At 40.8% G+C, this 27,471-nt stretch overlaps 1 protein-coding gene across 5 annotated transcripts in view; it reads right to left on the reverse strand.

Moving 5' to 3' along the window:
• BIRC6 (baculoviral IAP repeat containing 6) overlaps positions 1–27,471 on the reverse strand; it is a 1,045,545-nt gene that overhangs the window by 886,239 nt on the left and 131,835 nt on the right. For all 5 annotated transcript variants that reach the window (XM_029593898.1, XM_029593899.1, XM_029593901.1 and 2 more), the window contains exons 7-9: positions 13,912–14,134; positions 13,659–13,819; positions 11,090–11,148 (exon numbers count right to left, since the gene is read on the reverse strand). In XM_029593898.1, the coding sequence (XP_029449758.1) occupies positions 11,090–11,148; positions 13,659–13,819; positions 13,912–14,134 (443 nt within the window). The remainder of the gene's footprint in view (positions 1–11,089; positions 11,149–13,658; positions 13,820–13,911; positions 14,135–27,471) is intronic.

Genomic DNA, 27,471 nt, shown 5'->3' on the forward strand with positions numbered 1-27,471 from the left:
AACATTAGCAAACTACTGCACCTACTTAGCATATTATAAAAACATGATAAACAAAACCAAATGAGAATACTACAGCAAAAAAATTCAAAATTTCTCTAATAATTCAAAAACACAATTCAATATAGTGAATAAACTAATTGCAACCAACTACACAAACAAAAATCTAAGTCAAGAACTGGCAAAATTCTTCAAAAAATAAAATCAATAAAATAACAGAACTTAAAAAAAATCCTTCTCCAAAACGTAAAACTAACTAGTAAAGACATAACGCCATAAGCTACTTTTGTATCCGTTTCGACTATTGAAATTGAAAACTTAAGTCCTTAAACCCTGCTAACCATGAACTTGATAAAATCCCAATACGAACTTTAAAGGAAGTATCACAAACCATTACCCCAGTTATCACTACAATCATTACTAAATCATTGGAAGAAGGAGCAATATCAGACAGTTTAAAAATGGCCATAATTAAACCCATTATAAAAAAAAAAAAAAAAAGAACCTAGATCCTGCTGAGCTTAACAATTACCGACCCATCTCAAATTTATCCTTTCTTGCTAAATTAACCAAAAAGGTAGTCCTTAACTAAATGAGCACCTAGAACAAAAAAATATTCTATACCCAACACAACATGGATTCCGGAAACACTTCAGCACAGAAACCTTACTTCTTGCCCTATCAGACACAATCATGAGAGGTTTCGATAATGGCCAACACTACCTTCTTATCTTACTGGATCTATCCACCGCCTTTGACACGGTCGACCATAAAAGTCTAATATCTAGGTTATCTGAAATAGGTCTAGCCGGTAAAACATTAAATTGGTTCAACTCATTTCTCTTCAACAGATCATTTCAGGTAAACAATAATTCTAAATTAGAGTCAATACCACTTGAAACCGGAGTCCCACATGGCTCAGCCTTATCTGCCACACTGTTTAATATATATTTCCTCCCATTATGTTAGCTACTCTCTAGTCTTGGAATCACCTACATTATGTATGTCAATATCCAACTAATCATCCCGGTGACAGATACATTAGAGAAAGCATTTAAACTATCAGCCATATATCTCAATGACATAAAAAAAAAAACCTCCTAAATCAAATGAGACTCTGCCTTAACATGGACAAGACGGAATGCATACTCCTTGAAAAATAAATCTCAATGAACAACCCTAACACTACTAAACAAATTGATAATACAACCATTAAATTGGGGGATAAAGTAAAAGATCTAGATATATGGCTTGATCCGGAATTGAACTTCAAAAAACACATATCCATGAAGATAAAAAGAAGGTTTCAACAAACTACTAATTCTTAAATGCCTAAAACCTCTCCTAAAACAACTTGAATTTAGAACCATATTGCAATCCCTGATCTTTACAAGCTTTGACTACTGCAATTCGTTGCTATTAGGCCTACACAAATCAACTACATGACCACTTCAAATATTACAGAATGCGGCCACTAGAATCCTAACTGGTCATTAAAAAAAATTAACACATCTCTCCTGTCCTAAAGGCAATTCATTGGTTACCCATCGACAAATGGATCGAGTACAAAGTACTTTCCATCCTACACAAAACAATATATGGTAATGAGGTTGAATGGCTAAATCCTGTAATCCTAATACATACTCCACAGCGTAACTTGAGATCAGCAAATAAGGCCCTGTTATCAATCCCCTCAGCCACATCTGCCAGACTTACCACAGTATGGGAGAGAGCGATATCACTGGCAGGACCAGGTCTGTGGAATACTTTACCAAAAAATCTAAGGTTACAGTCCGATGCAAAGATATTTAGAAAACTCCTCAAAACATGGCTCTTCCAACAAGCTTATAGAGAAGGCATAGGATAAACTACACCAACCCACACTCCAACTCAGTCTTTAACTTTCCAGAACCATCATGTATATAGCAGTCATTTTCAAGATTCATAGTGCACATATAAGTTAGGAAGGATGGATCCTCTGTCCATGAGAGCTGATCATTTAGTTTTTTCCCTTACTTTCCCTCTTTTATTCACACCTATTTATTTAAAACATGTTATGTTAACATATGATAGAGCTCTGACTTTTTGTTGTATTCTTAACAGATTGTAAATTTCCTGTGTTGTATTGTTATCCCTGGAAACCGTTTTGTTGCTTTTTACAAAGTGTAAACTTCTTATGTATCAATTGTTATACCTGTAAACCGTTGTGAAGGCTAGTACCAAACAACGGTATATAAAAGCTGACAAATAAAAATAAATATATACAGTCTCTCAAACACAAACACCCACTCTCTCTCTCACTAACCCTAAGAACACATACATTCTTGCTCTTAATATGTGAGTGTGATTGTGTCACAGAGAGACACCCCCTACACACACTTTGTGTCAAAGACACCCACCTATCCACACACGCTCATAGACACAAATTGTATGAGTGCAGGGGGGGGTCTCTCTGACACACACCCACTCTCTCTCAGACATGCATATTCCACTGTTGTGCTACTGCTCATGTGCTTAAACAGCTAATGGCCTTGCTCCAGCACTGCTGTGTCATTATGTAAAGTTTTTCCTTACTGCCATGTCAGCCTCTCTCAGCCTGCATTCCAACCCTACTCTCCAGGAGGCTCATTGGTTCCACAGCCAGCTTCCCCACCCCACCCCGCAGTGCTCAGCCCAGCCACTTCAGACAGAAGTATCTCCAGTACTCTGTACAGGCTCTTTCTTCTGGCTCATCCTCCCTTTGACTGTAGCTTGCCACTTATCTGTGCCCCACCACTACTCCAGGTCATTCCCATTGATTGTGTGCGGCACAGCCTGCTGCTTTTATGATTCTCCCGGCTCTGTTCTGTCTACCTACTCCAGCAGAGAGAGGACTAGAAGTGATCCATGCTGTTCCTCCAGGGCTTTAAAAAAAAAAAGTGAAGCCCTGGCCAAGACTGGGAAGAACTGACACAAAGCAGCACATCTCCAAAGAGAATCCAGTTTTCGCACATGGAGCCAGTGCAGCAGGGCTGGTGCAAGGCTATTAAGTGCCCTAGGCAAAGCTTACAGCCCTGCGCCCCTTCCCCCACCTTCCTCCCACACATACATAATTAAAAATAATGAATTTATAACAGATTTTACATGGAAAAAGGACATTCAAAGTACAGTTTGAGGTAAAAATATAACACATTTATATGTACTGCAGTGATGCCAACCAGAAATCCCTGCAAAAAAGACACTTGGAACCCATACAGCATTAGGCATATGGGTGTGGGCTTGACTCTCAGAAAGCCATGAGTAAATTGAATTACAGTTACAATATAATAAACTTCCTATACCAAAGCAGCATTAACTGCCAGCACTTACAGGCCAATACAGTAAAAATCACGGGAGAGCGGGCAAGCGCTCGCTCTCCTGGCACGCCCACAGGCCACTCTTCTGTGCGCGTGATTCAGTTTAAAAAATTATTCAAATTAGGGCCTGCGGTAAAGAGGCACTAGGGACACTAGTGCGTCCCTAGCTCCTCTTTTTTGACAGGAGCGGCAGCTGTCATCGAGTTTGACAGCAGACGCTCAATTTTGCAGGCGTCTGTTCTCAAACCCACTGACAGCCATGGGTTCGGAAACCGGACACCAGCAAAACTGAGCGTCCGGTTTTCAACCCACGAGCTGGTGGCCGAATTTAAAAAAAAAATAAATAAAAAAAAAAATGTTTAACTTTTGGGACCTCCGACCCAAGTATGCATTGAGAGGGCACCTGCACACTGGTGCCCTCTCACATGCTCACACATATGCATGCTCACTCATGCACACACATACTCTTTTCACCCCCTGGGTCTCTGAATTGAAAAGAAAACATTTTTTTCTTACACTGATCAGGGGGGACCCAGGCTAGGTTGCCTGCTGGGTTGTCCTGGAAGTTCCCCATTCATGTGGGCTGAAAGGCTTCAATGCTAGGAACGGAGGAGGAGGAGGGGTGGGGAGTAAGAAAAATTTTTTTTGCCATGGCTAAGCATAACAGGGGCCTGGAAGCAGACAGCAGTGGGAGACCTTCAGCTGGTAGTGGGGTGGAAGATCTGCTGGCTGCCTCCTGCTGGCAGAGGAAGAGAATGGCAGAGAAGCATGGGAAAGCCGTAACAATGCTTCCTACCGCCATGGTGAAGCACAGGGAAGGGCACTTGAGGGGAGCAGGGACCAGGCCCATGAGGTGGCAATGCCAGTTAGGAAGGACAGCAAGAATCACGTAGTTCCATGGTGCTACTGCTGTTGTGAAAATGAAAAGCAGACCATGGCAAGCATAGGGCACAATTTCAGCTCTCAAAAAAGTACTATTACGTGACTGGTGTTGGTCCCATTGGCTCTGTGAGCATGGGGCCATTGTGACCAACAGCAACCCATGTGATTGGTCAGATCGGCCCACCTGGGCATGCTCAAAGCCCCGATAGTAACAAGGGGCAGATTGGCCTGAGTAAACACACTGTGCAAAACTGATTACCCAAAGTTATTGTCACTTCTTGAGACTGTCCAGACACTAATGAGAAGTGAAGGTGTGACATAGCAAACAAGTTGCAGCTTTGCAGATATCTTCAAAGGAGACTGCTATTAGGTGAGCCACAGATAGTCATGGCTTTTAGTTAATGAGCTTTGATAAAGTATGATCTGAAGGCCTGCTAGTACATAATGTGCAATACAGTCTGGTAACCAGTTAGACAAAATGCATTTAAGCAACCACCATGTCCAGTCTGTTAGGATCATAGGAAACAGAAAGTTGAGAAGCCTGACCACATGGTTAAGATCTTGTCAGGTAATAGGCCAAGGCCTCTTACAGTCCAACGAACAGACAACCTTTTCTCCCTTATACACATTAGATCATGGGAAAAACGTAGGCAAAGTATAGCTTGATTCAAATTAAATCTCTTTAGACAGAAACTTAATGAGTGCAGACCACCACCCTATTGTGGAAAAAATTGTAGATACCGAGCATAAGAAACCAGTGCTTGCAGATCACTGACTCTTCTAGCAGATGTGATGGAAAGTGGTATTTTTAGTTGCTAAGTCAGAAACTTCAAGAAAGCAGATTCCAGTGGTTCATAGTGTGGCATCATAAGTTGTGCTAGAACAACATTGAGATACCATGGCACAAGTGGTTTCACAACCGGAGGCTTTACTTGCCACAAACCTTTCATAAACTTTCAATACCAGATGATGGATATCTGCTTTCCATCCACTTGAGTGATAAGCAGCAATGGTACTAAGGTGCACTTTGACTCACAATATACTGAAAACAGATAAGATATATAAGTTTTTGGTTTTTTTATTTAAATTTTTATTAAAGTTTGGAAAACTTTGAACAATCGTGACATAGGTAAGCTTAATAAAATACAAACTAAGCATGTAAGGCCCCCCCCCCCCCCGGTCCCAAATACCCTCCTCCCTCCCACCTCCCTCATGACAGAGTCCTTTGCAATTAAAACGACTTTATGCAGTCTAATAAAAACTAAGATTATAAAAAAACAAAGACACTTAGCTAATATACAAAAGACATCACAACTCCCTCTATGCGATTGTGATACAACATAATTAGAAAACAAGAGTCAAACATACCTAATCAAAAATAATTATTCCAGCTCTCCCTTAACTAGAATAATGATAAAGACAGTGTACACAAGTGGGGTCCTTAATATATCACAAGTAAGCTATGTAATCCGAAAATGGTTTCCAGGTTTTCTTAAAGGAAGATACCCTATTATGGTGGCCGTCAAAAAGGCTAACCAGTAATAAGAGTAATTTTTTCTTGACCTCTGCTAGTTTGGGTAATTGTTCTGACTTCCAGCAAAGTGCTACTAAACTACAGGCAGCAATGAACAGCTGGGCACACAAACACTGCTGATGTTTAGTTACAGTGTCCAGGAATATGTTTAGTAACGCAGTTGCAGCAGAGTGTGGTATGTTTACATCCAAAAGGTCACTAAGCCAAGCAAAAATCGCTCCCCAAAAAGGTATGATCCGAGTACATTTTCACCATATATGTAAGTAAGTACCTCGGGCTCCACATTTATGCCAGCAAGCATCATCAACATGAGCATAAAACCGATGGAGTTTATCGGGGGTGAGGTACCAGCTATAAACCATTTTGTAGCAGTTCTCCTGCAATTTGGCTGATATTGAGCACCGCCGGGTGGTACACAAGATGTCCCCCCAGGTGCGCGCTCCCAGCTATGTATGCAAATCAGTTTCCCAGTGAGTTATAAATGCACAGCATTCTATCCCCCGTGTAAAAAACAATTGGTATAGTTTTGAAATGGCACCTCTAAGCAAGTTGCTATTTGAGAAATATGACTCCAGCAACGATCTACCTGGACGGAGGAAGTTAGATCGCTGTATAGAGCATATAAAATGGACAACTTCAGCGTAAGTCAAAAAATCTGGGTGGTTGAAATTATAATTAATAGCCACTTGTTCCCTAGAAATAATTTTGCCCTGGGACAATAGTTGTCCTATAATGGTGATCCCCTTTCTCCCGCCAGTGCTTCAGTTGTTGAGTTTGGTACCCAATAGGGAATTGTAGGTTAGAAAAAAGGGACGTCTGATAAAAGTATTTATAATCTCCCACCAACCGTTTTTGACTTTGCCCCCATATACGTAATGTGATTTCCAGGGACCAGGGGATACTCTTAACAGGCCGCCAGGTATTGCGTGGCTGCCAAGGCATATGGCGGCTAGTGCCAGAGGGCCTACAATAGCTTGTTCAATTTGCACCCACTGTTTGGGAGTTCGATGCCGATTAATATCTAACAAGGCTCTCAATTGGGACGCGTTATAATACCACTTAATACTAGGTACTCCCAGGCCCCCCCCCTGCAATTTAGGTAAATACAAAATATTTCGTGATAGCCGAGGGGGCCGTATTCACCATATAAAACCGAAAATCTTTTTCTGCCAGCTGCGAAGTATTGGCGAAGGTATATAGACAGGTAAGGAGGAAAACAAATATAAAAGCTTGGGGAGAACAGTCATTTTAACAACTGCAATTCTACCTAACCAGGAAAAAGCGCCACTATTCCACTTACTCATGTCCTTGGTAATTTTATCAACTAAAATCTGATAATTAAGGCGGTATAGATCAGGAAGCCGTGCTGAAATCAAGACACCCAAATACTTGATGTGCGGTTTTGCCCATCTGAATGGGAATTGCCCCTTAATTACCTGCACTTCAGCCTGGTTCAAACTGATGTTGAGCAATTGTGATTTTTCCAGGTTAACCTTCAGGCCCGATACTGCGTACTGAACCTATTCAATTCCCGCAATCCCCTATCAAGGAGTGGATGGGATCTGTTAATATTAACAGTACATCATCTGCAAATAGCAAGAGTTTGTACTGAGCATCTCCGAAGATGACCCCCTTAATATCCTGGGAGTTCTTGTCGTGAGGGGCTCTAGGTAAAGGGCAAATAATAGCAGGGAAAGGGGCAGCCCTGCCTAGTACCTCTGCCGATATCAAAAGTCTGGCCATAACCATTGTTAACTTTTACCCTGGCTTTAGGCTTATCATAAAGCTTCTGTATCCATTGGAGAAAGTAGGGCCCAAACGCCATTTTTTGCAAGGAGAGGAATAGAAATGGCCAATGGACCAAGTCAAACACTTTCTCAGCGTCGATAGAAAGCAGCACTGCCGAGTCCTTTTTCTTATGAACTCACCACATTAAATCAATAACTTTACGAATATTATCTGCAGCCATGAGATGTGGTACAAAGCCGACTTGGTCAGTATGGACTAATTGTGGGAGACATTTATTGAGCCTTAGGGCCAAAATCCTGGCTAGTAGTTTAAGATCCACATTTATGAGGGAAATTGGCCTGTAAGAGCCACATTGTGTAGGGTCCTTCCCTGGTTTGGCCAACACTGTGATACCTGCTACATTAGCTTGTGGTCCTATGCTCCCGTTCTCCCGAAGGCTATTAAAAAAATGAGCCAACTGTTCATCCACGGTATGAGCGCATCTTTTATAGTAGGCGCCAGAAAAGCCATCCAGGTCGGGGGCCTTGCCTGGCTTAAGGGTTTTAATTACTGATAATATTTCACCTGCCATTATAGGGGCTTCCAGACTTTGTTGCTGTTCAGGAGAGGGGCTCGGTAGCTTAATATCCTGTAAGTAATCGTCTATATCGTGCTGCCATATAGCAGTCTCAGTGCTGTATAGCGTTCGATAAAAGCTAGAAAACGCTTCACAGATGTCCGAAGAGGCTGTCAATATTTCACCCTTTGAGTTCTTAATTTTAGGGATAGTATTTTGTGAAGCTCTAGCTTTCAGCTGCCTTGCCAGAAGGCGTCCTGCTCTATCCCTGCCTTCATAATACATTTGTCTAGTGGTTTGTAAAGCGTGAAGGAGTTGTGAGTTATCTAATTTATATAATTCTGATTTCAGGGCTAGCAATTTCTGGTAACAGCGGGATTATTGAGTTCTCATGTGCTTTTGGGAGAGATCCTTAATTTTAGTTAATAGATCCAGCCTAGTTTGTTGCCGAAGACGTTTACAAGTGGTCGCTCTCGAAATGAGGAGCCCTCTAGCAAACGCCTTTGAACAGTCCCTCCTATAACTATTGAACCTTCTGCATGGGTGAGTAAAAGGCTTCGTACCTCCTGCAGAAATGGGCCTTGATCCCGGTTGGGGGCATAGAGGGAAACCAAGGAATAGACCTGAGTACCAATCCGAATTTTGAGTAATAAAAACCAGCCAGCAGGGTCAGAAAACTGAAAAAGGTTCTGAAGGAACTCAAAAATGAAATTTCTGATCTATTAGTTAAAATTTGTAACCTATCATTAAAATCATCCATTGTACCTGAAGACTGGAGGGTGGCCAATGTAACCCCAATATTTAAAAAAGGCTCCAGGGGCGATCCGGGTAATTATAGACCAGTGAGCCTGACTTCAGTGCTGGGAAAAATAGTGGAAACTATTCTCAAGATCAAAATTGTAGAGCATATAGAAAGACATGATTTAATGGGACACAGTCAACATGGATTTACCCAAGGGAAGTCTTGCCTAACAAATCTGCTTCATTTTTTTGAAGGGGTTAATAAACATGTGGATAAAGGTGAACCGGTAGATGTAGTGTATTTGGATTTTCAGAAGGCGTTTGACAAAGTCCCTCATGAGAGGCTTCTACGAAAACTAAAAAGTCATGGGATAGGAGGCAATGTCATTTCGTGGATTACAAACTGGTTAAAAGACAGGAAACAGAGAGTAGGATTAAATGGTCAATATTCTCAGTGGAAAAGGGTAAACAGTGGAGTACCTCAGGGATCTGTATTGGGACCGGTGCTTTTCAATATATATATATAAATGATCTGGAAAGGAATACGACGAGTGAGGTTATCAAATTTGCGGATGATACAAAATTATTCAGAGTAGTTAAATCACAGGCAGACTGTGATACATTACAGGAGGACCTTGCAAGACTGGAAGATTGGGCATCCAAATGGCAGATGAAATTTAATGTGGACAAGTGCAAGGTGATGCACATAGGGAAAAATAACCCTTGCTGTAGTTACACGATGTTAGGTTCCATGTTAGCAGCTACCACCCAGGAAAAAGATCTAGGCATCATAGTGGATAATACTTTAAAATCGTCGGCTCAGTGTGCTGCAGCAGTCAAAAAAGCAAATAGAATGTTAGGAATTATTAGGAAGGGAATGGTTAATAGAACGGAAAATGTCATAATGCCTCTGTATCGCTCCATGGTGAGACCGCACCTTGAATACTGTGTACAATTCTGGTCGCCGCATCTCAAAAAAGATATAGTTGCGATGGAGAAGGTACAGAGAAGGACAACCAAAATGATAAAAGGGATGGAACAGCTCCCCTATGAGGAAAGGCTGAAGAGGTTAGGGCTGTTCAGCTTGGAGAAGAGACGGCTGAGGGGGGATATGATAGAGGTCTTTAAGATCATGAGAGGTCTTGAATGAGTAGATGTGACTCAGTTATTTACACTTTCGAATAATAGAAGGACTAGGGGGCATTCCATGAAGTTAGCAAGTAGCACATTTAAGACTAATCGGAGAAAATTCTTTTTCACTCAACGCACAATAAAGCTCTGGAATTTGTTGCCAGAGGATGTGGTTAGTGCATTTAGTGTAGCTAGGTTCAAAAAAGGTTTGGATAAGTTCTTGGAGGAGAAGTCCATTAATGGCTATTAATCAATTTTACTTAGGGAATAGCCACTGCTATTAATTGCATCAGTAGCATGGGATCTTCTTAGTGTTTGGGTAATTGCCAGGTTCTTATGGCCTGGTTTTGGCCTCTGTTGGAAACAGGATGCTGGGCTTGATGGACCCTTAGTCTGACCCAGTATGGCAATTTCTTATATTCTTAACAATATTTCTGCATGTGCTTTAGCATATTTATGGTCACTGCATGCAGCTGCTTATGCATTAACTGGAAATATACTTTAAGTTTGTTTTATATCTGCTACCAATTAGTTTCATAGATTGAAAACTCTACAGAGAACTGTCCGTCTTATATGTAATTTGTACATTGCTGCATCTATCAAGTAACACTATAGAAAAAAGCAGTAATAGTAATAGTCGTAGCTGCTCAAATGTACAACTCTGAATTTATATACAAGTACTACCAGGCTCAATTTAAGTGTGCCTATTCTGTACTAGTCACACAAAAGTTAAATCAGCCAATGTTTTTTTCTCCTGTGATATCACCAAGCCACATGAAGGCTGAAGGGTCCTCCTTCTGGTAAATATACAGTGGAATGCACAAATGAGGTTCATCAGAACTGAGCATCCAACAAATGCCTTGCAGCATGGTCTAGTTATTTTTTTGTATCCTTAATACTAAGTTCTACTTCAAGCTTTTATTGGTCTTAACGGAACACTGAAGTTTGGAAAGATATTGCTGACCATTCATTTGTGTGTCTAATAGAAGTGATCCCTTTTTGATATCTTGAGTATTTCACTCAGTTTGTGACAGATCAAGATTTGTAATAACTAAAGATGCTTTATCTTGAGTTGACAACCACTTTTCTCCCATCACTGCATCTTGAATAAAGCCAAGAAAATTGTTTACACAATACTTTTTTTTGTTGTTTTTAGAAATCTACCTGTCACTGATTCTGATCTGGAATGCTCTTCACTGTCAGAATCCTCCAGAAGGTCATCACTGCAACCAAAAAAACAAACACATGCAACTTTGTTAGAAGCAGATTCCTCATCTTCATATGCACAAAAAATTCATGATAGTCTAAATGATGAAACTAAAAAAGTACTAACTGATATAGAAATACTATATTCAGATTTGATCGAAGGTCTAGGAAAACAGCAGATTAATGGCTAGAATATTAGAAAGTGCATATTACCCACAGCAATTCTTAGCTTTGCTTTAAGTGAAATAGTTTTAAAAACTGCTAATCCAGGAACTTGGCAATGGTGTGCTGGAGACCCAATTACAAGTTTCCGCTCAGAGGCTATACATTTGGGCCCTGGCTAAAACTAAGGATCATTAAGTTTTCCTGCCAGAATTTTTCAAGTAAAGTTTAAGACAAAAAGATATTGCTTCCTGGATGCTGATGGGAAGGAAATTATCTATTCACTCACTGTTGGGGGATTATTTTGAGAGAACAGAGAATAAGAGACAAATAAAAATGTACTTATTTTGAATGTTTGACAAACAATGCCAACAATATTCAGGTTGACATGAACTGCCAGTCAACACCAACTGCAGTCGTTATTTCAGGAGGAAATCAGAGAGCAACTTTATTATCCAAGGATACAACAGAGCAGAAACAACCAACACAACGCCATAACTAAATGCATTGGTCTGAAGAAAAGCTCAGCACAGAACTTTAAAATAACATGACCCATTACATATGTTGCTATCACAGATACAGTTGTCACAAGGTTTCCAACATGGTGTTTTTGGATAACATCCATGCCTCAAGCAGACTTTTTAGTCCTCGCAACTGTTCCTTTTAGTTTACGTCTAAGTAATTTCTACTTTTTCTCATAGTCTGCCTTTAAATTTAAGTGCTATTGCAGTAGTTTTTCATGCTCCCTCCAGAATTAGATCTAAAGTCACTCTCACTTGTCCATGCAGAGCCAACCTATGAAGCGATCATAGACAAATTTTATGAAGGATACAGACTATAAAATTGTTTAATTAAATAAAATAAATAAATTTACAACATCTAGAATCTTTACCTTCAGAAATTCCCCAGAGAAGAATCAAGTTGATTTTGGGCAACTGAAATCTCCCATTATTCTATTTCTGACTAATAGACTGTCTAAATCCCTGTTAGTTGACAGTGTCACCCATCCTGATCAGAGAGACAATAGTATATATCCTTACTACTATACTCTCACCATTCACAGAATTTCTATTACTAGAGATTCCAGCATGTAGACTGATTCCTGTACAACTTTTGTCCTCCCTGAACTATGACATCTGTAATATCTACTGCCACCCCACTATCAGTTTGATCAGTTCTGTAATTTTGATATATTTTTGACTCTGGTATCCATGCCTAATTTGTTATCCTTTTTGCACCAGGTCTATATTGTCATTGAAGAGCATTTTTTAATTGTTTATAGAAATGCTACTTGGTGATGGATGCTGCATAAGCAGCTTTCACAATGCCCAGGGATGGAGGTGGAGAAAAGAGACAGTAGCACAATTCAAAATGCACACATAACAGGCTCAGCAGGGAGCAGCAGTTTGTGGTTGCCATAATGGCTGGATTAGCAGGAAGAAAGTTTTTAGGGGAGTGGGGGGCATACAAAGTAAGGATCATAGAGCTATATTCCTAGTAGAGGACAGTACACCAGCTCCATCTAAACTGTTAAGTCCCAAAGGAGGAAACTGCCATGCCAAAAAAAATCCTTATAACCACTTAATTTAGCTAGCACCAGTAAGTTGTAACCATGTCTGAAAGTATAATTAATGTGAAATTATTGGGTCTGAAATGTTTACCTTACACAATACTTAAATGCACTATGAGCAGCAACAAGAGATGTCTTGGGCATGCTAATTATTCTACACTCCAAAAGTTAGAGAGAAAGAGTTTGAGGGGGAGATGTAGAACTGCATAAAGCTTACAATGAGAACGAACAGCCCATTAAAGAACCTATAAGAAAACATTTACATCCCACTCTTCATCCTACTTGGTCACAGTGACCTCCATATCAGGAGAAAAATGGGAAAAATGCAGGCTGCACATATTGGAGGCCAATAGTTTAAGAATGTCAAGCAGTAAGGAGGAATGCCTTACAAGGCAGAGATATCACCACACACAAAGTCTAAGGAGGCCTACAAGCAGCTGAAAGCCATTATTACAGAGAGACAGAATTGAAAGGCTCACATTCTGTGTCCGAAATTAATTTGAGTTTCTGCAACATCTCACCTCACACTTGTAAATTAAATGTTTCCATACTGACATTTCATGAAAATGAACACACTTCCTTCTTTATTCAAAAAGTAAATAAATTCAGCACCAGCATTTCTCAAACCTTCCCAGGCTGGTCGGGTTTTTAGGCTATGCACAATGAGACATATTTGCATACAATGGACATCATGCATACAAATGTATCCCATGCATATTCATTATGGATGTCTTGAAAACCCAACCGGCTGGAGGTTTCTCAGGACAGGCTGAAGAACCACTATTCATGACATACCTGTCTCCTTCCAACTTTGGGATATCCGAGCAGGTGAAAGAATCATATAGCCATGCTAAAGTCGGTCTCCTTGATTCAACTGCTGCAGGCTGCTCTCCTGTTAACACTAGCTGCTGCACAATTGCTGGATCATAAGCATTGATCTCAAACTTTAAGTGCACCTAAGTAAACAAAGGAGTACAGAGTTTGGTCATGGAACTGGAAAACTTTGAAAATGCATCAGATTTTGTTTACTGAAGTGAATCAAAACTACCTTCATAAGTTTGGAAACATCCCATATACAGATTTTCCCTCGTTTTGTTGCAGCAGCTAAAAAAGGAGGACAGCTTCCTGCACCAAAGCAGGAAATCCTGTCTGTACCATCTGTGCAGGGAAACTGTGCAGGGCACGTCGCCAGGGTGACCGACAGGGGTACGTTCTGGGTGTGTTCACCCTTCACAAACGGGCAGTTTGGGGAATGTCTTTCATGCTCAGACCTAAGGGGACAAAAGGTAAATAAAGTTCAGAAAAATTTGTCAAAATATCAGGTTAGCTAGTTTCCTAACAAAATACTGATAAGAAAAAAATCATTATGCTATGTCTCTAGAAGAGAAATGTTACATTAAAGGAGATAGTATTTAATTGTAGTTAAGCACTGTACAGACAAGGCTAATATTTTGTAGCAACTTGCAATAAAATGCGGGAAAACACACAAGAATACTGTCAAATTTCTATTTTCATTGCTTCATAAGTTAGTTATGACTTTTTTTTTTAATAATAAATACATATATTCCTATCAGCAATTTAACATATAGGTCAATATCCATTAAGTCAGTGAATAGAGAATTATCCAGATAAAATTACATGGATAACTTTAGCTGAATAATCAGTGGCACTTATTCAAGCAAAAGTGCCACGGAATATACTCTACTAAACTTCCCCAGTTAACCTTGCCATTCACTGGTCTTTTGAATCCTAATTCCTAAACCCTCCAGCCCATGTTTTTGGGGTTTTTTTGTAGTAGCACCACAATGTCTTCCACTCAAGCTACAATAGAAAAGAAAGCAGAGGCCAAACCGCCAGATCCCTCCACATCTCCAGTTAAAAATTGTTGGGCACCAAATTTCTACCTCCACTACCACCCCTCAAACCTCAAAAAGTGTCTGAGAGCCCATCGGGAAGAGGAAAGGCACTTACCTCCTTCTACTGTGCTGTCTAAATACTGGTACAGCTCTTAGCAGTACCGACTTTTAATATTAAATTTATTCACTGCATTTGATCATTGGTTGAGCTCCTCACTGACAGCTGTCAAAACTTACCAGATTAAAGTTTACCCATTCAGTGGAGCGGAAAATTTAAAACTCAAGAGTTAGATCTGCTAATTCTCGAAGTTAGCCACATAACCCCATTTGACCTCATACTGCATTAAAGCACAACTGACAGGAGACAATAATCCCTCCCCATTTTAGAGAAGACAGCACTACTATAATGGCAAAGCAAACAGCAGCCTTATCAGCAAAACTGTTCTTCTTTAAGCAAAGTTTAAAACCCAAGGCACAGTTCCATTTATATGACATGACTTTTTTACACTATCAGAATGTGGGGCTTAGCAAAAAGCAAACAAAATATAGAACACTTAAGAAACCTTTATGTAAAACAGATTTTACAAGCATGTTCAGAGCTTGCCATTATCACTAAATGCTAGAAAATTGTATAAAGTATCATTCTCTTTAGAAAGAGACAAAAAAGGTAAGTAAAAAAACAAGATTCACAGAACGCCCACAAAGGGCAATATTTAAACCTTCACCCCACACTCTTCCCCCAGGAGGTTCTCTTTTGCTTTAAGTTAGTCATCACCCTGAGAGCAGTTCAATATAAACAGATGAACTATGACCAAGGCACTAAACCTGTCTCACAGCACTCAGTCTATTTCTTCCTTAAAGGTCTATAAGAAAATCACTCCAGAAAGCAGTTGGGGAAAGATTAAATATTTTGTATTCTCTCTTCCTTCATTATACAAACTCTCACCACCCACCCTAGCCCCCCCAGCATGTTCAGCGGCAGAGATACTCTCGCTAGTCCAGAAGACTGGAAGCTCATTCCATAAAGTAGGTCCAATAACTTGAAACATCCACTCCCGAGAATCTTTCAAATGTACTAATTTATGTGAGGGTATAATAAGTACTCCTGGGGGAATCCTGTGCTACTGCACTACACTGAATTTGCACAGAAATTCCTCCCCCCCACCCCCGGGAAGAATTTATGATTTTTGCGCAGATTTTGGCCATGATCAGAATCCAACCTGTTCATGGCAAAGAATGGCAGGTCACTCATTAGCCGAGCCCAGGCTGCTCGCAGTGAAGTTGATGAGCCCAACATGAGAAGCAAGACAGTTTGTGAGCCTGTGTGAGAGAGAGGAAGTGTGCATGTGAGAGACAAAGAGCTTGAGCTTTTGTAAGGAAATGCGTATGTGAGTTAGAAGCTGGGAGCCTGTATGTGTGAGGGTGTGTGTTTGTGTGTGAGAGAGGTAGCCTATTTGAAGGTGTGAGTGTGCAGCAAAGAGAGTTAGCCTGTGTGAAGGGGGAGGTGCCAGAGATATCCTGAAAGCCGAATTGGTTAAGGAGGTCCAAGCATCTGTTTGAGTACCACTGGCATGAGCCACAGAGCTGGTCCTTTATATAGTTGCTTTTATTACAACTAATATTTTATGGCTGCTCTATGACAGTTTTTTCCTTTGTGTCAAAGCAAAGGTAAGCCCATATTGAAGAAAAGGACATTTTTTAACTCTTTTTCAATGGCTAGTAAAAGGAAAAATTGGATTTCTACATTATACCCAGCCATCTATGCACAAAACTAGAATATTAATTCATGTGCCAAGCTAAGCAGAGCTACTGAAGGGAACAGTAGCCACAATCCAGCAGAGCCTCTCAGCAGATTGATTTTTGCATGCCAGCTACCACCTGTTCTTTTGAGCTTCCAATGCAATAGGAATCTGCACCAAATACCACTATTCTGAGACAGCGAATAATCTCAATCCCTAACCCAATATTTAATACCTTCTCCCTTCGTCTATCATAGCCACTGCTGTAAGAATACTCTGGTTGAGAAGCATGGATTGCTGTTTCATCTGAAAGTTTACACAAGTTTACTCTTCAGCAAGCAAGTAGATGCTACAGTTGAGTGACGGCTGGGACTCCTTTGCTATTAGGGCCTGGACACTGCTTTTTACAACAATTGCAGGCAATTTTCCATTCTGATTCCACCACACCACTGACAATTTTAAGTGTGTGTAAACAAATTACTAGAACATGAGCAGGAATGCAGCTCTTAAGTAAACAAGCTGGAAGGCCTCTTTAAACATTCAAATTTATGTTCCTCTGAGCCATTACCTTTTTGCTTTAAAAATATGAACTTGACTGCATTGAGAACTGGCCACTGAAGAATCACTTAAGTGCAAGATGTCAGCTACTGGACAAATAAGAACCTTTCCAGAACCTGAGGGCCACAACATAACTCCATACACATTCAAGGCAACCAGAGAATTCCTCAGGTTGCACTTGTATCTAAATGACAAGACAGTACCTGGCATTTATGTGCCATTTGAATATGCTATTAGGGATTACAGTTTTAGGTTTTAATTGATAAATGGCAATAAAAGACCCCGATGCAAAAAAAAAAAAAATTAAAGGTGTTTACTGAATAAACACCAGAAAATACTACTTTTGCTAGTGCTTTCATCCCCTCCCTTTGCCTGCCTTGTTCCCCAATCTGTTTTGGTGCCTTTTCCATGGTGATGAATTATCAATGAATATATTGTAGATTACTCTCACTTTTTTCTAAATTGACGAATGTTGCAAAATAATTGTAGAATATACGTCAACTAGCCTTCAAATATTTCAAAGAACCAAAATATTCCGGAACCAAGTCCCACTATATAGTATCAATGCACACGATTTATAGACCTTCATAACATCCCGCGGTCTCTTTGAGCAACTCTGCTCTTTGTTAAGCCGCTTATGGGATCATCTTTAATCATAGGTCTTAAGTTCACCCGTATTCAAATTGTTTTTTTGTTTTGTTTTTCAAGCAATTTTTCGTTTAAGTAAAATATGCCATATAGTATTAAAGCATTTTTGTCATTCCGTTTTTAGAATAATAATTCAAGATACTTCCCTTCCGGGGATAACAGAACTGTACTCTGTTACCATCGGAAGGGCTGCACCCTCCATGAACTGTGCTCTGTTATCACCGGAAGGGAAGTATCTTGAATTATTATTCTAAAAACGGAATGACAAAAATGCTTTAATACCGTATGGTATATTTTACTTAAACGAAAAATTGCTTGAAAAACAAAAACAAAACAAAAAGAATTTGAATACGGGTGAACTTAAGACCTATGATTAAAGATGATCCCATAAGCGGCTTAAAGAGCAGAGATGCTCAAAGAGACTGTGGGATGTTATGAAGGTCTATAAATCGTGTGCATTGATACTATATAGTGGGACTTGGTTCCGGAATATTTTGGTTCTTTGAAATATTTGAAGGCTAGTTGACGTATATTCTACAATTACGACGAATTATCAACAACATAATGTATTTCAAGTGGAAAATATAATCAGCAATAGAATCTGTGCCATGAAAACACCGATAAACACAGATTTTTTTGTACTTTCAAAGAACTCCAATTATCTGGACAGTAAGCACTTAAATGTAAATTTATCAACACTTAAAAATAGAAACCCAAGTATTCTGCCTCTGCAGCATATTTAAATGTACATGAATATATGTTTCGCTATTATACTGCCGCCTGCATCAATGCATGTCATTGCTTAGCTTAGGTTCTCTAAATGTTGTAGAGCTAACCCTCTTTCTTGGTTATTGTTTAAATGTTGCTAAGCTAAACAGAATCTGTTCCTCTTTGTTCCTCCATTGTTAATGTTCTCTTGCTTCTTCCTATTGGTCTTTGGCTTCTTGGAATCCTTGGGAAACACTACTTCCTGCTGAAAGTTCAGTTTGGAACTGTTTTTGGACAAGCTTGAAGCTCTCTTGGATCATTACTGGTACACAGGCAGGTTATGAAAACAGAGGCCGAGTTTACCAGTGTCTGTCTTCATAACCGGCATCCACACAAGCGACCCTAGCGCCTCCTTCCTAGCGCAACCCCCTAATTTACATATTGCATGGTACCCCCTTGCGGGCGCCATGCATGTATTAAGAAAGCAGGCGCTGAAAAGTCAGCGCCCGCTTTCCGCAAACATTATTGCATCGGTCCCTCAGTTCTGCCGTCTGTGCAGTTATCTTCAATACCATACCATTCACAGTGAGTGTTAAACTGTTTAACATTCAATAAATGTTTTAGTAGTAAGATCAGAGTTTTCACTGATTTTGAAAGCTGAAAAAGGAAGAGATTTAACTTTCTGTATAGGCTTCAAAGTTAGGACATCAGGAATGAGAACAAAACACCTAGCTATATGACATGACCAGCACAGTACAATATTTAAACACAATCTTTTAAAAACAAGCCAGAAACAAGGACAACTAAGTTGCTTACCTCTAATGCAGTGTTCCCCAACTCTCTCCTGGAGGCATACCTAACCAGTCGGGTTTTTAAGATGTGCAAATTCATTATGGATAAGATAGATGTGTATATATATATAGAAGATCCAGGGTATACAATCTCATGCATGTTCACTGTGGAAATACTGAAAACCTGACTGGCTAGTTGTGCCTCCAGGAGAGGGCTGGGAAACACAACTCTAATGGGTGTTCTTCATGGACGCAGCTTAATTAGCCATACAAGTGAGTGATATCGTCTGACAGAATTGATGTACAGTTTCTTCCAGAGCTTCTGGAAAAGTGTAGGTGATTTTTTTTGGGTACATGCGGAATTTATTGTGCAGCAACTACACAGTACTTCCTAGTTCTTATATACTAGCTTACCAGAAGAAGCCTAACATAAGCAGGAGGAGATGTGTGGTCAATTACACTGCTGTCAATGGTAAAAACTGGTTACAGGTAAATAGTTTTCACTGAGGATAAGCAAGCATAATCAGCTAAGTGAGAACTGCCAGGCTAAGGGCTATCCACTAAAAAAGAAAAGAAGAAAAATAGGAAACAACTGCCAAAAGGCAAAGAATGTTTTTATTTTATAATTTTTTTCTTTTTGAAGGACAACCCAAAATAACTAAAATGGGACCTAAGGGGATGGAGCTACATTATACACTCTCAAAGAGAACCGGAAGATAGACTCACTGTGGTATCAGGAGTCACTAGTCAAGCACGTATGCAATATGAATGTGTGGACCTAATTCAGTGTCACAACTCTGCTAATATCCTCAAAAAAAGCCAATCATAAATGGGCCACTTACACTGCAATGGCATTAACATAATAAACCTTGATATGTTCCTACAGTAGGGATCCCCAAATTCAGTCCTCAAGAGTCACAAATCAGTCAAGTTTTCAGGATTTCCAAAATGAATATGTATGAGATCTATTTGCATGCACTACCTCCACTGTATGCAAACTGTTCTCATGTACACTTATTGTGGAAATCCAGAACACCTGACTAGGTTGCAGACCTGGAGGATTGAGTTTGGAAACTCCTGCCTTAAGAGTCAAAAAGAGTCAGAAAGTGTACATTTGTTTACATAAGTCCCACTTTTTTTTTTTTTTTTAAGGGGTGGACCTTTTTTGGGCTTCTACTCCAGGTAGAAGGCAACACCATGGAGAAAGTGATGTCATCGGGCAGAATGGACACTTAACTCTGAGCTCCAGATGTTCTCTGCTGTAATTCAACTTGTAAATCAGACAATTTCCATCAGTGTTTGGTCATCTCACTTAAAACTGTTAGCTGCTAGCATTAGAATTACATCTAAGAAGAAAATTACTTATCTCATGCATTTTAAATTAATACAGAAAAAAGTTATTACTTTAAGATGCAGAATTTTAAATATTTTGAGCTGAATTTCCCTAGAAATTCACTGAAAGAGTGTCCTTCCACTCGCTCTCCCTACTCCCTTGGCCACTTTGCCCTCTCAGGCCCCAACTCCTCCACCTGCCAGTATCTCTCCCCTCCACCTCTAGGCTCAACCCCTTCCACTCTATTCTTTTCAGGTGGTTCAAGGGTTGAGGGGGCGCAAAATAATTTATCCTATTTGATGGAAAGATGGAATTTGATGGACATTTGGCGACAACGCTTCCCTTCTTCTAGAGATTAGGATCCATGTGGCTTGGAAAAGGTTTAATCACATACTGATTTTTCCCTTGTTAAGGGGGTAATAAATAGGGTGACAGAGTGTAATAGGTACTATTACATGGTCAGATCACAGAACTGTGTGGATTGACAATTTATAAATGATGACAGGTAAATAATTCTCATGTTTGAATGATATTCTATTAAAATATGAATCCATGTGTGTAAAATTGGCTACTGAAATTCAGGAATACTTTCATCTCAACAATCAGAAGAATATGTCTCCAATTACCATTTAGGAATGTTCCAAAGCTGTTATTCGTGGGACAAGGATCTTTTATGCCAATTATAGAAAGGAGGAAAAAGAAAAAATCAAAAAAGATCTTTTAGATAGGATTGTTACTCTTGCTCAAACTCATAAGCGTACTCTCTCTCCCTAGATACTTAAAGCTAGAGATGAGCTGAGGGCAACTGATTCTGACATTAGCTCTAGATGAGCTGAGCGCAATTGATTCTGACATTACTGGACATCAGTTAGAAGTGACAAGCATATTTTGAAGGAGGGAAATAAAGCAGGCAGATATCTTGGCCATAGATTAAAATCTATGACAACAGAGCTAAAATTAAAAATGCAGAGGGCAAAATTGTGACAACTGCTACAAATATTAGACATTGCATCTGCCAATTCTATGCTAACCTATATGGGAAGGATGATAAACAAGAATGATAAAATTATTTGGTTTCTATTCCAGGAATCACTAGAGCGCAACAGCTCTTTTTGGATAGTGAAATCACATCTGTCGAAATTTAGGTTATTAATACTCTTTATTTATTTATTTTTTATTTGAATCTTAATATACCGATGCGCAAGATAAAAATCTTATCATACCGGTTTACAGCAAAACAGGGGATAACCAGTAGTATAGGAGGAAGTTACAAAAAACAGGGTGAAGCAATTCAGGACAAGTGAGAAAGGAAGAAATTAGCTTAACATAGTGCTACTATAGTGTAAACAATAAGCAATTTATAAACTTAACTTGGCGAGTGACCCTGTAGGAAATCAGACAGTTCTTCAGGGGTGAGTAAATCTATAAGGGCTGATGCAGGAACGGTGAAGGTGTTAAAGCTTGGAAGGGAAGGGGTCAGGGAGGAAGGGGGAGGGAGAAGCCCAGGCGGTGTGTGAAGGGGGGGAGGGGCTACAAATCTATCGGGTGGTTTGTCTTATAACAGGTTGGAGCAAGAGGGCAGCCAGAGTTATTGAAGTTATAATGGAACAGAGTAGATCTGACAGGAGATTATGAATTGGTTAGGGGAAGGCTAGTTTGAAAAGCCATGTTTTCAGTTTCTTTCTGAAGTTGAAAGGGCATTGTTCCTGTCGAAGCTCTGGTGGTAATGAATTCCATTGAGAGGGTCCGGCAGTAGACAATGCACGTTTCCGAATGGAGGGGTGAAGTGAGGATTTAGAGGGGGGTTCATGAAGAGATCCTTTATATGTCGATCTGATCGGTCTCGCAGAGGAGTGAAGGTGGAGCGGAATTTTGAGTTGGAGTGAAGATTGAAGGTAGATGGTTTTGTGGATAATGGTCATGGTCTTAAACAGGATTATATAGTTGATGGGAAGCCAGTGTAAGGTTTTGAGGATATGGGGTGATGTGGTCTCTTCGCCTTGAATTAGTTAAGATCCGAGCTGTGGCTTTCTGGATCATCTGTAATGGTTTTGTTGTGGAGGCAGGAAGGCCGAGGAGTAAAACATTACAGTAGTCAATTTTTGAGAACAGTATGGCCTGCAGGACTGAGCGGTAATCATGATGGTGTAAGAGGGGTCTGAGCTGTTTTAGATCATGTAGCTTATAGAAGCATTCTTTTGTGGTGTTTATGAATTTTTTAAAATTCATTCGGGTGTCTAGAATAGCTCCTAGGTCTCTCACGTGATTCACTGATGGGATGATGGGGTTGCAGTCATTGGGAGAAATGAAAAGGAGCTCAGTTTTGGAAGTGTTGAGGACAAGGTTGAGGCTAGAGAGGAGAAGGTTGATGGAGTGAAGACAGCTGTTCCAGAAATTTAGGGTTTCGGCGATGGGATCCGAGATGGGGATCAAGATCGGCACGTCGTCAGCGTAGATGAAGTGGGTCAGGTTAAGAGTTGATAGGAGCTGGCAAAGGGGTAAGATAGGTAAATCTCCTGGCTTAGATGGCTTTCTTCACGGTTATTACAACTATTTGCTCATAATCTTTTTTTTTTTGTTATATTTTATTGAAGTCTTTGCAAACAGTACAAGAATAATCAGTGGCAAAGCATTGACAATACTTTTGTGATAAGCAAGACAACATAAGCATATGTTTCATGGAAATGGTTTATTTGCAACGAAGAGACTTCTTAATTTTTAACTCCTTTGATTTGATTTCTCCTTTTTTCCCCCCTATCCCCTCCCTCCCTCCCCCCCCCCCCCCCCCACCCATTCTTGAAACAGAGAGAGAGAGAGAGAGAGAAAGCAAGCATTGAGCATGGCATTGATCATTTCCAAAGTGCACATCTTTATTGGTTTTTCACGCTATGAACTGTAGAGTTAGGCAGATTCCAAACCTATAAAGTCATAATGAGGTAGGGCAAGCTATTTTTTTTTTTTATATATAAACATTTTTATTGTCAATAACAGCAACAATACAGTAGAAAACACAGCAAAATAGCTGAACAGGTATCAAAACCTGAATAATATTGATAACATGGTTTTCCACTAACAAGGAGACAAACTCCAATTGAACAATTTTTTATACATTGAATGTGCATAACCCATCCCCAATACCCACCCCCCACCCTCCCGCACACATCAAGACATAGTAAACTAGTTGGGCCATGAAGGAAAAAAGAAGAAAGAAGAGCAAAAAGGATAAATAAGTAAATAAATAAATAGTAACTGGCAAAGGATATCTCGGGCAGGGGAAAGGGCCCTCAACATAGTCAGCGTAAAGTGGTACATAGTAAATGGACAGATAGCTGCATAGGAAAGGGCATTGGAACACAAGAGACAAAGAAACACCAAGATACTCCATGTATCAACAATGACAGTCAAGGGCCAGGTGTAGTGGAAGGTAGAGATGTCTGAGAACCGGGCCATTGAATGTAATGTACCCAAATTTTCTCAAAAACACCCAAAGATCTCGAAGGACAGCGGTGAGTCTACTAAGTTGATAAAATGTGTATAACCTATGTTGTATTTTAGCCAATCCCGGCATGGTTGTACTTTTCCATTGTAATGCAATTTCGGATCTAGCTGCAATAAAAACATGTGTCAAAAACCTCTGAGTGTGTTTATTATGGCCTGGGACTGGTAGGCCCAAAAGCACATGCCAGGGCTCAGCCTCTATGGGACCTGGGACAAACGTGGATATCCAAGCAAACACCGCTCGCCATACGGGAACCACTTTCTGGCATTCCCACCAGAGATGATAATATGTGCCCGTGGTCCCACAGCCCCTCCAGCAACAGTCTGATAGGGATGGACGATATTTATGTAGTTGGACCGGGTATAATGCCATCTATATATAAGTTTATAACAGTTTTCCTGTAAACCCACCGACACTGAGCATTTATAAGCAATGGTATAAATAGCATCCCAGTCTTGATCATCCAACTGACACAAAGTCCTGATCCCATAAACCGCGATGGCGGGGGGGATCCTTTGCCATTCCATTAAGAATGCCATACACCTTAGAGATAACACCCCGTATTGGTGGACGAATTTTTGCAATATGTTTCAAAGAGTGTACCCGTGAGTTTTAAAGAACCCCCACGGATGCCCCGCTGAACAAAATAGCATAACTTAGCATAATGTAAAAAATCGACTTTACTCAAAGTATACGTTGAGCAAAGCTGATCTATGGTCATGAGAGACCCTTGTTGTTGGACATGGACCAGACGAACAAGGCCCCGAAAGGTCCACTGGGTCAAAGTCTGCGAGTGATCCTGGATCGAGTATACAGTATTAGTGCGCATATGTGTCATTGTAGTATATTGCTCAGTACCCACGAGCGTAGGCTTCCAAGTGCGCCAAACACGAAGGGTCGTACGGAGTGCGAACGGAATGTAAAGGAGAGGTCCCCAGGTTACTTTAGGTTGCCAGGATAATGTGGAAATGGGGAAATCTCCTAAAAGCGACTGTTCTAAATGCACCCACTGTGGTATGTCGCTAGTGTGGTGTAGGGCAATCAAAGCCCGCAGCTGGGCAGCTGAATAATACCACAATAAGTTCGGCAGATTAACTCCCCCCCGGAGTTTAGTTCTATATAGCGTGGTCCTTGCTACCCTCGGTGGACGCCTGCGCCAGATATAGCTACATAAAATGCGCTGCCATTGTTTAAGTACACTGGATGGTAAGTAGATGGGAAGAGTAGTAAAAAAGTAAAGGAACCTAGGGAGAACATTCATCTTAATGACAGCCAAACGTCCCAACCAGGAGTGCATTTGGTTCTGCCAGTTACGTAAATCTTTCAGTATGTTTTTGACGAGGGGATCATAGTTCAGGGAAAATAACTGGCTGGTAGAGGAGCCCAGACGAACTCCCAAATACTTCAGCGCGGGTTTGGCCCATTTAAAGGGAAATGACTGTTCTATCAAAAGTACCTCTGCAGGTAATAGGGTTAAATTAAGAAGTTCCGATTTATCATAGTTCACTTTCATGCCGGAAACCGCTGTAAACCGACCCAACTCTGTCATAACACCCCTAAGGGACATAGGTGGGTCAGTAAGGGTGAACATCACATCATCCGCAAAAAGAGAAATTTTGAAGTGATGATCCCCCCTCCGCACCCCCACAATGGCCTGGGATTCCCGAACTGCTGTGGTAAAGGGTTCCATGAACAAAGCGAACAGGAGAGGGGACAGTGGACACCCCTGTCTAGTTCCCCGTTGGATGGAAAAAGTGTTACCATAACCACCATTGGTTTTAACCCGAGCCAAAGGGTGACTATACAATTTCTCCAGCCAGGACATAAAGGAAGAACCAAATGCCATGCGATGCAAGGTTTTAAATAAGAAGGGCCAATGAACTAAATCAAAGGCCTTCTCGGCATCGAGGGAAAGGAGGACCGCCGGCTGTCGTTGAGTGTGCACCCAGTCAATGATATCCACAATCCTCCTGACATTATCCGCCGCTAGGCGGCCAGGCACAAAACCCACTTGATCATTATGTACTAAGCCAGGCAAGATCCCACCAAGCCTTACTGCGAGAACTCTGGCCAGCAACTTGAGATCTATGTTGATTAGTGAAATAGGTCGGTAAGAGCTGCATTTAGTGGGATCTCGGCCCGGCTTGGGGAGCACAGTGATACCTGCTGTGTTGGAGTCACGACCAAGAAGGGCACCTTGTAGTAATGAGTTAAAGGAGTCCGTCAAGGGTCCCACCAATATAGACGCAAATTTGCGATAATAAGTGCCTGTGAAGCCATCAAGGCCTGGTGCCTTGCCTGGCTTTAAGTGTTTGATGGCATGAAGGACCTCGTCCTGGTCAATGGGTTTGTCCAAAAACTCCCTCTGGGATTCTGTAAGGGTGGGCAACCTAACCGATTGGAGATAGTTATCAATTGCAGCATCAGTCACCTTACTGTCAGGGGCATACAATTGGGCATAGAAGTCAGTAAAGGCTTGCCGAATGCCTTCCGCGGTTGTGGTAGGCGACCCAGACCCTAGATCAATTTTCTCAATAGTTGCCTGGGCCCGAACAGCTCGCAGCCGATGTGCAAGGTAGCGCCCCCGCCTTATTGCCCCCTTCAAAAAACTGCTGTTTTAATAAAAGAAGACGATGACCGATAGCCGCATCATCCAGGGAGCAGAGTTGACTCTTAATTTGTAATATACGGTGATAAATTGAAGTGGAGGAGGTGGCAATATGTTGCTTAGTCAAGGCTTCCAAGTCGGCCAGTAAAGCCCTAGTTTTATTACATTGGGCCGCCTGAGACAAAAAATGTCCCCTCATAACAGCCTTAGAACATTCCCATAGAATCAGTGGACTAGTACCCTCAATAGCATTCTCCCTGAAATAGTGTCGGAGATGGGATTCCATTTTAGCCAGAAACCCCTGGTCTTTTAGGAGACTATCGTTAAGTCGCCAGGGCCGATACCCAGGATCTAAGTCTTGAAGGGCTACTTCAATCCAGATGGGAGCGTGATCAGACCAAGTGATGGGGTCTATTCCCGTCTGGGATACTCGGGCCTGAGCTTGGACAGAGACAAATAGGTAGTCAATTCTCGTATAGGTGCCATGGGGGTGAGAATAAAAGGTATAAGACCTAGAATGAGGATAGCGTTGCCACCAGATGTCCACTACGCACCATTTGTCCAAAAAACGACACCATGTGGTGCGGAATCTGGTGGCGGGCCCCACACCGACACTATGGTCCAACTTAGGAGACAATGTGGCATTAAAGTCACCACCCAGGACAAGGTCCCCTTCTAAATGTTGTTGTAATAGATGGTCAAGTTTGCTTAAGAACGCCACCTGGCCAGTGCTAGGGAAGTAGACATTGAGGAGAGATATAACACGGGTACCCACCCTAATCTGTAAAAAGATATACCTGCCCTGAGGGTCAGTAATTTTGAGCAGGACTTCATGCATACAGTTTTTAGAAATCAGTACCCCCATGCC

Source organism: Rhinatrema bivittatum, chromosome 3 (genome assembly GCF_901001135.1).
Source record: "Rhinatrema bivittatum chromosome 3, aRhiBiv1.1, whole genome shotgun sequence".
In the NCBI taxonomy this organism is placed as follows: Eukaryota; Metazoa; Chordata; class Amphibia; order Gymnophiona; family Rhinatrematidae; genus Rhinatrema; species Rhinatrema bivittatum.